We start from the raw sequence: 13,468 nt of genomic DNA on the forward strand, positions 1-13,468 counted from the left end.
AAATGAGAGAAAATTTTTTGTTGTTCATACAGAAATGAGGATTTCAAATATAGCAGGAAAGATACTTTAACTAATAAGCAAACTTCTTTCCTACCATTTATGTGAAAAGTGAAACTACTGATAAAAAGTACTACATACTACAAACATCTGTCCTTTAGCTATATAGTACTGAATACTTATATTCTTATTTTTATCAAAAGTTTAATAACTAGCACTGACCAACGTAGAAAAGGTCAATGGAAAAGATCCAAGAAGACAATCAATAAAGAGTACGACCTCTTTAAAAACATAACAGAGATACCTTATCTAATCCTCTGTCTTTAATATTTATTTTATTAAAATAAAAGTAATGTAAGTTTCCTTAAATAAATGAATATAAATCCAAAAGGAAGTCCCACACTGAATTTTATTTTATTTTATTTTTTTTTGAATTTTAAATAGTATTTAAAAAACATAACTAAGTGGATAAAAAAGAATCAAAGTTAAAAAAAAAAAAAACCTTCCCCAACCATAGGAAATGTCGCTAAAACATAATAATGGGGCTTCCCTGGTGGCTCAGTCAGTGGTGGATCAGCCTGCAATGCAGGAGGCGGGGGTTCGATCCCTGGGTCAGGAAGACCCTCTGGAGAAGCGAATGGCAGCCCACTCCAGTGTTCCTGCCTGGAGAATCCCATGGACAGAGGAGCCTGGTGGACTACAGTCCGTGGGGTCACAAAGAGTCGAACACAACTGAGTGACTAACACTTTCACATACATAATAATAATATATATATATAAAATATATACGAATTCCTTATTTTGAACATGGAAAGGCAACCAAGTAAATCTTCATAGCACATTATACTGACTCAGTCTGGTATAGTTAGCTTCATAGAACAACATAATGATAAAGGTCCAGATAAAAATCTGATAAAGTTTTAAAATATAAAACAAAATTATGTTGAAGCCCAAATACTACAGTTTAACCTATAAAGCATTTAAAGTACCACTAACATACTCAGTAAAAAAGAAAAAGTCAATTCAAAACTTAATTTTTAAAAATTATTCAATAAAGGAAATCTTAATTTTTTAGGTCTAATAATGATATTGTGATTACGCTTTTAATAAGAATACTTATCTTTTAGAAATACTAATGGAAATAATTACAAATATGTTGCCAAGGATTTACTTCAAAATAATCCTGGGACTAGGGTGTTCAAATCAGCAGGAAAACAGATGAAATACAAGGATATAATTATTGAAGTTGGATGATTGATAAATGGGATTTATTAACAGAATATATTTTCTCTTGCAGATATTTTGAAATTTTTCACAATAAAAAGTTTGTTTTAAAAGTAAAACGCTTCTTTCAAGTATTATTTTATTGCATAGAAAAATTTCATTAAAATTCATATTTTTAATCCTATAAAAATGAGTCTTTCTGATTACCACTACAAATTTTGCTAGGATCTGAAAAGATCTGTTATAAACAGGGATTTCAGTAAGTATGCTACTTGAAGAGAATAAAAATGCTGTAAATTTAATGTTGAATAAATTATGTTCAAAAACTACCTGAGTACATACTAGGTACCTAGCACTTTGCAAGGTAAAAAAGTTAACTTTTAAAAAAATGTAAAAATAAGTGAAATAAATATTTTTCTTACCGTTCAATCAGTAAGCTTAATAACTCCTGTGGTTTACAAAATGAACGATATGTAGTAAGAAAAGTACGAACAAAATTGGGATCTGAAAAGGCAGAGCACAGAACAGGTTGCATATTCAATTTACTTAGTTTAATTAATTCAAAGTAGCATATTTTGGAGGCCTTTCTTCCTTTTTCTTTTTTTTCTGGTTCTTCCCACTGTTGCTTTTCCTGCCAATTGTGGTATCTCTTGATAAAGGATTGCTTCTTGATAAAGGGATGTTTTAAAATTCAAGATTCATGAATATAAAATTTTGATGAATACTTATTAATGAAGTTAACACTATATAGACATTTAATTAGGTATTTATTCCTATTGATTCTGCAGTATTCCTTTTAAACTTTAGAGGCAGGCCATTTTCTTCCTAGGCCCTAAGTGCTTCTGAACAATCTTGAAAAGGTTTTGGATCCTCTGCCCTATATAACCACTTGTAAAGAGCTTCACATACCTGCGTACATATGATATGTTAGCCTTTCAATTAATTTCACCACAGTTCCTCCTTTAATAATGGGGATTCCACTTCTACTCTGCAAGTTGTCTTCAAAAACAATGTTTTCCTCAGAGTCTTTTACCACAAAACGATACACTTCAGGACTTGGTAATCTCAATGGTTGTTCATTTTCTTCCTTCAATAATACTGAATCTAGCATTCGATCAAGAGTACTACGGTACTGAAGGGAAATAAGTGCTGCCATCCAATTATTTTTCTCTTCAGCAGACTTAGCAGCATATATTATGCTGTTTTCATCTTTGGATACTAATTCAAAAGCATGTTTGCACTCGCAAGTATCTTCTTTATCACATATTTGTATTTTCCTCATGACAAATTTTTCTTTTAATCTGTATTCTGCACTACTGCATCCTGGAAGGCGTGACTGGCTGTGATTGGGTTTGCAGCTAATCATTAAGCCATCAAAGAGAAAAATATGCCGCTCATGTTTAGCACCAATTCTTGTCAATGGGCCTTCCATAATAAATTCATTACAACACTGTCCAATATCTTTGCCTTCCCATCCATCTATGTTTTTCTGAATTTCATTCATTTTTTTAATAGCCAGGTGCTTGCTTCTTAATTGACGATTATAAAAAGGGCAAACAGGATCCCTAAAAAACAACAAAAAACAAGATAAATTTAGCTTACTCAATGGCTAAGCAACCTTAATTGCCTGAAGTATAAACTACTTTAAATCAAGTGACAAAAACATTAAAAAACTAAACACTAAATTTTGCACACAGTATTTGCTTTCTCCTAACTTTGCCATTAAATAATATATGCTTCAATTTCATTATTTGGAAAGAGAAATACTTGAGACTTGACATGATTCCTGAGGTCCTAAGAATTAAAATGAAAATAATACTAAATTTTTTATACGAATGATATAAAAGTTATTAAATATATCTTTTAAAAATTTTATTAAATATATCTTAACAATGTGGCAACACCAATTTTAAAAGGCTAAAGGGCAAAAGAAAAATGTAAAACAAAAATATAACTTTCAAGAATGCAGCTATCACTGTAAGTAACACTTTAGAAAACCAGATATCAGATATAAGTGAAATACTGCATAAGCATTCATATTTTCAACAGTGTGGAATTACCCAGGTCGGCGTCTAGGTGAATACTGCTTGTAAATTCGGTCCATACTACCTTGGAGATTCATGAGAGCAGTAATAGCTTGGTTCAAACATTCTCTGTCTTCATACTCTTCACTACATGTTTTCAATTGCTAAGAAAAACCAAACAGAAAAATTAAACCTGCATTGTTCAATTCTTTCCCTTTCTCATACTTAGAGGAAGCAGCAACAAATATTATGAACTCTTAAAAGAATTTAAATATACTTAATAAAAACAACTATAATTTATATAATTAAATATACCTCCTGATCCTTCAAACCAGCCCTCTTTCTACATATGCAAATACAATACAGATATAAAGTACTATAACCATTGTAATGATAAAAAAACAAAAAATAAACTTCCAGGTATTTCCAGAAAATGTCTTGAAAAAGACAAGGCTTACATGAGGCTTACAATTACTTTTATTTGTAACTATGAATAGAGAAAAGATAAACACATACTATTTCACATTCTCTAATGATTAAATTCTTAACTTTTAGGGATTTCTAAGAGCTTGCATGTTTTTGTTACAAAATAAAATCAAGTATGCTAACTTTAGCAATTCAATCTTTCATAAACTTTTCTACAAACAGCATCACACAAAGATTCAACTGACATTTTTTACAACATAAAATTCAACCATTCTGGTAAACATCAAGAATCCATGAAAATTAATATCCTATCTTATTAATCCTTAGAAGTGACATTTATAATAACAAATTATATTATCAATCTTAACAACTCTGGCTTTATTTCATTTCAGCGAAAACTTCTCTTATAACTCAGTCTCAAAATGGAAAAAAATTCACCTTATAATAAATAATTCAGACTGGATGATGCTTCAGTGCTTTGTTTGATAGAAGAACTCCCAGAGGAGCATTATACAGAGATTATGTAGATACAAATACATATTTATATGAGAATATGGAAAAATTAAAATCGCTTCAGAAAATTTTTAAAAGTTTAAGTCTATTTCATGATCTTAAACTACCTAACCAGAAATTTTGTGATAAATTTTCCTCATACTCCAAGAACAATCTGAAAACCATTCAGCAATGGCTCCTCTTCCTCAGCAAGGAACTAAATGGATGTTGTTTAAGTACTAGGTCCATTACCTTTCACATATACGTCTAGAAATTATTCTCTATATGGAGCACAGACCCATTAGATACTTTTCAAGATACATATAGAAGTCTTGCTATTAAAGATTTGCAATATAAATAATTTAAGTGACTACCGTCATCTCTAGATTTAAGAAATAAATTGAAAAGATGAAGGGAAAAAGAGTTTAAAAAAACCACAGGTTTAAAAAGTGATTAGCGCTCAATCACTTTGACTTCTAAAGGTGAACATTACTACCAAATCACTTCATTTTGCTGTATGAAAGCTTCTTACGAAAAGATTCTTTTCAGCTCCACTCTAAATTATTTCCCTAATATAGACACTGATGATACAAAATGCTTCATTACAGATTTTTTATTCTTACTGCTTCTGTTGATCCAAATTATCACTAATAATGAGGTTCTACCAAAATGAGAACTGCTTTTCAATTTAGGTGTATGAGGATACTAAACTTCTATTGTAAATTTCATCTTAAGGTTGCTCAAACTCTTCCAAGTGGCCTTATCATTTCTACATATTCATGAATAATTTCAGGCTATCAAAGAGAAATAAAACTTCAGGATATTTAAAGCATAGGATTTCCCAGTGATATAAGTATACAAAACAATGGCTTTCTTTGGCATAAACACAGTCCAACAATTTGCTAAAATAAATAAACATTTCTTGAATTTCGGCGGTAAGATTCAATAAACATCAGATTAATTAAAACCCAAGCTAATTCTCTATAGATATTTGAGACAATGTATTCTTACCATGATGTAGAAATCACCATACTGAATTACCCTGCATGTAAGTCATGCTGTTTCACATTGACAGTGCTTTCTACATATCTGTCTTTGCTTCTCTTATCCACCTGGTGACTTCAGCCTCTATGATACAGTTCAAATGCCTCCTCCTTAGGAAGCTCTTTCCTTTTTCCTCCCCCTTGAATTTTTTCTTTGAAATAATATCAGATTTGTAGAAAAGTTATGAAAATAATGTAAGCAACTCTTGTTACTCAGAGTCACAGGCTTTTAACTTACAAGAATCTATCTGCATATGCCAGAGACCTGGGTTCAATCCCTGGGTGGGGAAGATCCCCTGGAGGAGATCATGGCAACCCACGCCAGTATTCTTGCCTGGAGAATCCCACGGACAGAGGAACCTGGCGGGCTACAGTCCATAGGGTCACAAAGAGTGGAACATGACTGAGCAACTGACACTGCCGCCACCACCGCAAAGGCTACACCGTCCTGTGTGAGTGTGGGCGCTGGCCCCTGACTATCTGAGAGCAGTCTGTGACCAATTCTCTCAGCTCCTTGATGAGGAAGGTGCTGTGCTTGGTCGCTCAGTCGCGTCTGACTCCTTGTGACCCCAGGGACTGTAGCCCGCCAGGCTCCTCTGTCTTTGGGGATTCTCCAGGCAAGAATACTGGAGTGAGTAGCCATGCCCTCCTCCAGGCGATCTTCCCAACCCAGGGATCAAACCCAGGTCTCCCGCCATGGCTAAATGGCTCTGAGACTGTTTCTGGAACATCAGGGAAACTCAAATACATCACAAACTATTCTCAAATAGTGTCATTCCCCTTATTCCTCTGATATTTCAGCAGTGTGTCTTGGAACAAGAATTCTTTTACAGTATAGTGATCAACTTTAGGAAACTTTCGCTTAATGTCCCAATCCTGTTCTTAGGGCAATCCCACCCACCCCCACCCCACTCCAATACAGGATCCAATCAGTATGTACTTAGTTGTCATGTTTCTATATCTCTTTTTAATCTGTAATAGTCCCTCAGCATTTGTCTTTTATGGCTCCCTCAATTTAATAACACCAACATACCAGAACAAGAGGATAAATTCCAGCATACCCAACACTCATATACATCTTTTTCTAACTTTCCTAGACAGAGTTGGTAACTCCTGCCTCACTATCCCATAGAATTACTTCTATTAGGTACTTATTATATTGTAACTATTGGTCTGACATGTCTCTTCTTTACTAAAATATGAGCTCTTTAGCTTGGGGATATATTTTACTCATTTTTAGTATAGTACCCACAAATGGTAGGTACCCAAGAAGGTAATGAGAATGAGTGACTGTTGTATAAATACTTAGAATTTTGTTAAGTGTTTAGACAAATAACAACAATGAACATTTATTAAGCTCTTGATAAAAAGCATTCTGTGCAAGCTTTTTTATGCATTAGCTTATTTAATGCTTGTTACAACTCTGTAAGATAGGTACTATCATTATATACACGTCACAGATGAAGAAACTGAGGCACCCAAGATGAATGGCCGAGTCTATATTCAAACCAAGGAACTCAGATTCCAGGGCCCATCCTTTTTGCATGTCTCTCTCCAACGACACCAAACACAATTATGCAAAAAACTTAACTATGCCAAACTCTGGTGAATGAATCGAAGGGGATTCCCCTTTATCTTAAAAATAAACTAGATAATAACACAGTTTAAGAAATAAAATGAAGTGTGCTTTGGGAAAGAGGTCAAAGAGAATAAAAGTGAAAGTCAAAGAAAGTGAAGTCACTCAGTCGTGTTGGACTCTTTGCGACTCCATAGACTGTAGCCTATCAGGCTCCTCTGTCCATGGGATTTTCCAGGCAAGAATATTGGAGTGGGCTGCCGTTTCCTTCTCCCAAAGAGAATAAATGCCCTTGCAATTTATGCTTAAACTAAGCAATAAAGGGAAATAATCTTTCATTAGGCTTCCCTTGTAGCTTAGTCGGTAAAGAATCTGCCTGCAGTGCAGGAGACCTGGGTTCGATCCCTGGGTTGGGAAGATCCCCTGGAGAAGGAAATGGCAACCCACTCCAGTGTCCTTGCCTGGAAAATCTCATGGACAGAGGAGCCTGGTGGGCTGCAGTCCATGGGGTCGCAGAGTCGGGCACGACTGAGCGACTAACAGACAACTAACACAATCTTTCATTAATGTGTAGTACCTTATGAATTTGACTGCAGAATATATTCCTTGCTTACCTGATAAACACTATTCTCCTTAGTAGCATATATGTGTATCCTGCCTGAGATTTTATACTTTATGTAAGTTTTTTCTTAACTCTAAGACTTCACTGAAACTCCTGAATTTCTATAAACTGCTGTATCAATTTGGGACATGGGCGCATTTATTTTCAACTCTTTGTGACCGCATAGCCTGTACGATTTTCCAGGAAAGAATACTGGAGTGGGTTGCCATTTCCTCCTCCAGGGTATCTTCTGGACCCAAGGATTGAAACTGCGTCTCCTGCATTGGCAGGTGAATTCTTACCACGGAGCCATCTGGGAAGCCCATCTATTACAGATATATGTGGCTAAGACAGGAGAAATTATAATAAATTATGAATTTATCTCTAATTTATTATGCTTGGAGTTCAGTTTAGATGTGAAATAATATATGTGATCAATTCTCTTTTGGTAATAATAAACTTCTCTCTAGATTTTCATAAAAATAGGATTTTAGAAATTTGGTGGGAAATTCAACTCAATAAAACCTGTTACTTCTCTTTACATGCTTCTTAAAAATGTGCATTATCTCCCTTCAGATATCTTTGAGTGATGTGTCAGTATTGAAAGAGTAAATATTACATAGTAAAATATTCTCACATATTTTTTTCAAGAGTCAGAACATTTCTTTTAATAGACATTATCTCAACTTCTTGACGTTATAAATACACTTACACACATACACACACAGGAATGCTCTTCTGTCACTTTCTCTGTAGGTGACAAAGTAACTGTTATGTAACTTTAACAATTAGGGAATCTAGATGAAGGGAGCATGCTGTTTTTGTAACTTTTTCCCTATATTTTTCAAAGTAAAAGGTTAAAAAAAATATTATCTAAAGAAACATTTTCAATTGTTTCACTGAAACATTGGCTTATCTTTTCCAATGAACTTCATTAAAGTTATTAATAATAGGTATTCCTGTTAAGCTTCAAATTAAGATAGATTAAGTTCTCTTCAGAGGAAAATATTTATTCTTTCCATTACTAAATTTCCAGGGAATGACCAGAGTAAGAGAGTAAAAGAATGTTACTTGGATTTGAAAAAATAAATTCTGAACTGAGAGTTGATATGTTCCTAGTAACAGAAGGATAAACAGATTTTTTTCTTAGAATATAAGAAGTATATTATAAAGATGCTTACAAATCAGGAAATTAATTTGTGATTTCTGTTTCCTCTTATATAAGGGTTGGAATATATATTAAAGGGAAAAAAATCTAAAATTTATCTGAGAAAAATAAAGAAAATGAAAGTAGTTTATGATTAACTCCAGAGGGGCTTAAATTGGAAAAGAACAACAACAAAAAAATCATATTACCTATAACATGAACTTTAAAGTATTGCTAGAAATAATAATAGTCCAACAACAAAATAATACTATTTTACAAGTGTAAAATAATTTTAGGAAAACTATATATGATATCCTATAATTTCTCATTATGTAGTTGTCTTTCTGTCTTGCTCATCATAAATTCTGACTCTGGGAAGTAAAACTCAAATAATATTTAAACATTATGTCCATAAATAAATCTCCCTTGGTACATGACCAAGGCAAATATTTCAAATTAAAACTGGCCTAAAACTGCTGCAGAACAGTGTTTTTTATTCCCAAAGGAACATGACAGCCTTAAGTTACACTAGTCAAGCCTTCTTTCCTATGGGTCTCCTCCCAAAGTAAGCTCAATATGAAATGAAATTTCTTTTGGATGAGTGCTTGAGCTCAAACAGTATCACAAAAAGACAATCACCAGAATGGGAGACAGTATTTGCAAACGACACATCCAAAAAGGTTTAATATTAATATTCAGAATATATAAAGAACTCCTATAAAACCACTACAAAAATATTTACAAATAACCCAAATAAAAAGTGGGCAAAGGACTTGAACAGACATTTCTCCAAAGAAGATATATAAATGGTCAAAAATCAAATAAAAGGATGCTCACTGTCACAAATAGGGAAATACAAGTCAAAACCATGAGATACCATCTCACATCCATTGGGAAGGCTATTATCAAAAAATAAAAATATAAAAAATAAGAAGTGCTGGCAAGGAAGTGGAGAAACTGTAACGAGTGTGTGCTATTGGTGGAAATGCAGAATAGTATAAAGTTACTATGGAATATCATACAGTGCTTCCTCAAAAAATTAAAAACAGAATTACCCTACGGTGCAGCAATTTCACTTCTGGCTATATATCCAAAGAATTGAAAATAGTCTTGATGACATATTTGTTCACGGCAGTATTATTTATAATAGCCAAAAAGTAGAAGCAATCCAAGTGTCCAACAACACTGGGTGTATATACTTAACACTACTGAACTATACGCTTAAAATGGTTAAGATGGTAAATTTCATGTTTGACCACAATTAAAAAATTGTAAAATATTATTAAAAGGAACAGTATCACAGCCAGAACAGATATAAAAGTAAAAAGTAGTTTCTTATCTGATCATGTGATAATTCTCTTTGCTTATGTCTAGAATTAGTCCTTATTTTGGTTCTTCAAAATATATGTCATAATCTACTGAATTATGAAATGAATGCATCCTTATAAAAAAAAAACCAGAACAGAATATAACAGAATATAGGGTGTGAATGTATTGCATGAAATGCTGAGTAGCATTTCAAAAACCTTTTTGCTTTGTGTGTGTGTGTGTGTGTGTGTGTGTGTGTGTTCGTATAGCATTATCATGATGTTAAATGTATTTCTTACTATGGATCATTCCCACTGTATAACATACAGACTGATTCCCACAGGACAATAATGCTATAAATGAATGGGTCACTTTCTGGAATACCTAGGCCCTTCTGATCCCACTAATTGAGTCATATACTTACCAGGAACCAGTAGTAAATGTTTCCAAATATGAATGACAGCTATGCTTATGTTGTAATTACGTAATTCAATAACTATATAAGCTAAAGAAATATGACTATAAAAATATTTATATGAAAACTCAAATCTAATAACTTTAAAGGCAAGTCTTTTTTAAAAGATATAGGGAAGACAATCATAGAAGATTTGTAAAAATTATAAAAATTTAGATTTCTGCAATCAGATTGCTTTACAAGGATCTTCAAGGTTATGTACCATTTAAAAGAAATAGAAAATAGAAATCACAGAGATACTTTTTGTGACTTAAGCAAGATTCATACTCAAAGAAAAGGTTTTACCCTATGTCAACAGATTAGCATATAAATATATACAAATGTTCATTCCTAGGGGTTTTGTGTTTATTAAAATGATTATGATTGATAATTAAAATGATTTATGATTCTTCAGTTCATTGTCAATTAACTGATCAACTACTAGTCCCAATCACAATGGCTAAAAATACTTGGAGTCTAGTAATTAGTTGGTAGTAAAAGTAGCTGTGGCATTAGGATGAATGAGGCCATTATAGTCAATGTCTGATTTCAGATTCAGACCTCAGAGATTTTAAAACCAATCATCTAGACAGGTGGAAAAAAGTAAGCTTCTATTATAGTTAAGTTGGGCTTTTTATTTATTTATTTATTTATTGATTTTTAAATGTTGGCAAATACTAGAAGGCAACTATAAAACTAATGATGGGACTTCCAATTAGACATGAACATTCTCTAAAAACTTTTAGGAATCTAAATATACATCTGTGGCTGCTAATATATTATTCATGGGAAGCCTACAATCCTTTCTATGAGTTCTTTATGGATCCATCAGTCTCCATGGAGATACACAAAATCAAGGCGCTCATCTATCTGTGTACAAAAGCTAGCGAGCTCCAGTATCACACATTATGGGTAGTAAGACTCCATAAAAAAAGAATTCTTGAGGTAGGTAGATATTCATTGTTGTCACTGTTTAGTCGCTAAGTCCTGTCTGACTTTTGCAACCCTATGGACTGTAGCCCACCAGGATCCACTGTCCATGGAATTTCCTAGGCAAGAATACTGGGGTGGGTTGTCATCTCCTTCTCCAGGGGAATCTTCCTCATGAAGGGATCAAACCTGCATCTCCTGCCTTGGCAGGTGGGTTCTTTACCACTGAGCTACCAGGGAAGCCAAGATATTCATTAGAAATCATCTAAAGATTTCTTTGCCTACAGTTATTCTGGCTTTTACTTTAAATATTACTAATGAGTCAGGTGGAAAAGTTAGAACAGGCTGTCTAAACCAACAACTGGGTATAGATAGAGTGTCTACATATAGACAAAGATAGTATACTCTATATACACAGAGATATAATGTCTATATAGTAGGGTTTAAGGCTTTAAAGAATGAATAATAAAGGGAAACCACACATGATCTCATCAGTGAAACTAAACTCTTAGAAATATGGAATATATTCAGTTTTAGTTGATGCACAACAATAAGAAAAACTGCAAAGACAAGGCACAGAAGATATTTACAATGGCAAAGACTTGAACGATCCTATAAAAAGTTATTCAAAAGACCAATCAACATGTACAAGCACATTAATAATCCAGAAAATATAAAATAAAAACATTAGTTACCATTATAAATAGATCATATAATAGAAAATCTTAAATATGAAAAATGCATAAAGAGAGACATCATGCATTCTGGTAGGAGTTTAAACTGTGTAACTTTGGAAAACTTTCCACTTTGGAAAACTGCTTGACCTCATCTATTAAATTTGACCAAGCAATTCTAACCCTGAGTACATACTATAGAGAAACAAAACACATGCACATGTATACCAAGAGACAGAAAAAAGAATATCCATAGAAGTGTTATCAATAATACCAAAAAAACTGTTGTTCAGTCAGAGAACAGTAAATAAATCATGGTTTATTCAAACAATGGAAGAAAATTAAATTAGAAAAACATAAAATAACATCAATGAATCTTATGTTGTGTGTTAGTCGCTCAGTCATGTACAACTCTCTGTGACCCCATGAACTGCAGCCCATCAGACTCTGCTGTCCATGGGATCAACGAATCTTACAAATATCAATGTAACTTTGAGAGAAGATAAAAGACACAAAATACTATAATAATTTGATCTAATTGATAAAAAGCTCAGAAACAGGCTACATATATTTTTACTGACATATACATAGGTGGTTTAACTGTAAAGAAAAGCAAAAAAGTAACTGCCATTAAAGTCTGAGCAGTGACTTACCTCTGGTGTGCTTATACATTACATTTATTCATTATAAAGCATGTTTACACTTTTCTCTAAGTATACATCATAATAAAGTTTATACTACATATTAGACCCTTAGAAATTCAGTGTATTTTTATGCGTACTGATATTTAAAAACGAGTTCAAGTTTTATCACAATTCTAATTTTTAATTTATTACTTGGGTTCTACCTACTACATTGCATGGGCAAAAGGTATCAACTTTAAACGTGCTTTTCTTGACAAGTTATATACGGCAGAAGTTTAGAACAATGTTATACATAAAAGTTATTAATTACCTTTATAAAATATGAAGTTAAACCACTGTTGCTGTGTGTCTCCAAAAATTAATTTTTAAAAAGTCAACTTTTTAATGTTATTATTTTGAGAATTTATATTATCAAGTGATAGATAAAGATACATTTTCCCCTATCTACAACTTGGAAATTATATGAATATAAAAAATAAAGGCATTTCTCTATGGTCCATGGGAAGTAGTAAGACATTTAAGATACTTTCTTTTTATGAATAAAAACTATTAAAACTAACATCAGACAAAAAGTTTTTCAGTCTCATAAATCTAAGTATTTCTTTTTGTTCAGAAAACTTTTATCTTACCTTTAATAATTCAAAATAGTGCCAACAATGATATACTGGCACCAGCATAAGGCGTGGAAGGACGTAACGAACTGCCTCTTTAAAACCATCAGCAATGGACTGCAAAGTGAAAAGACAAAATAGTATATCTCTGATATAAAGGTTATGTAAACAGCAGTAGCTAACAGAAGCAGTTTGTTTTTTTTTTTAATTTTTTTTTTTTTTTTCAGAAGCAGTTTTTAAGAATATAAGATACAGGGAACTCTCTGGCGGTCCAGTGGTCAGGACTCGCCACTTTAACTGCTGGAGCCTTGCTTTCA

General features: G+C 32.9%; 1 protein-coding gene across 2 annotated transcripts in view; it reads right to left on the bottom strand.

The window, feature by feature from the left end:
• Window positions 1–13,468, bottom strand: part of SOS2 (SOS Ras/Rho guanine nucleotide exchange factor 2) — a 96,684-nt gene that overhangs the window by 34,552 nt on the left and 48,664 nt on the right. For both annotated transcript variants that reach the window (XM_043471623.1, XM_043471624.1), the window contains 4 exons: window positions 13,170–13,268; window positions 3,282–3,409; window positions 2,131–2,786; window positions 1,644–1,725 (listed from right to left, as the gene is read on the bottom strand). In XM_043471623.1, coding sequence (XP_043327558.1) covers window positions 1,644–1,725; window positions 2,131–2,786; window positions 3,282–3,409; window positions 13,170–13,268 — 965 coding nt within the window. The remainder of the gene's footprint in view (window positions 1–1,643; window positions 1,726–2,130; window positions 2,787–3,281; window positions 3,410–13,169; window positions 13,269–13,468) is intronic.

Source organism: Cervus canadensis, chromosome 6 (genome assembly GCF_019320065.1).
Source record: "Cervus canadensis isolate Bull #8, Minnesota chromosome 6, ASM1932006v1, whole genome shotgun sequence".
In the NCBI taxonomy this organism is placed as follows: domain Eukaryota; kingdom Metazoa; phylum Chordata; class Mammalia; order Artiodactyla; family Cervidae; genus Cervus; species Cervus canadensis.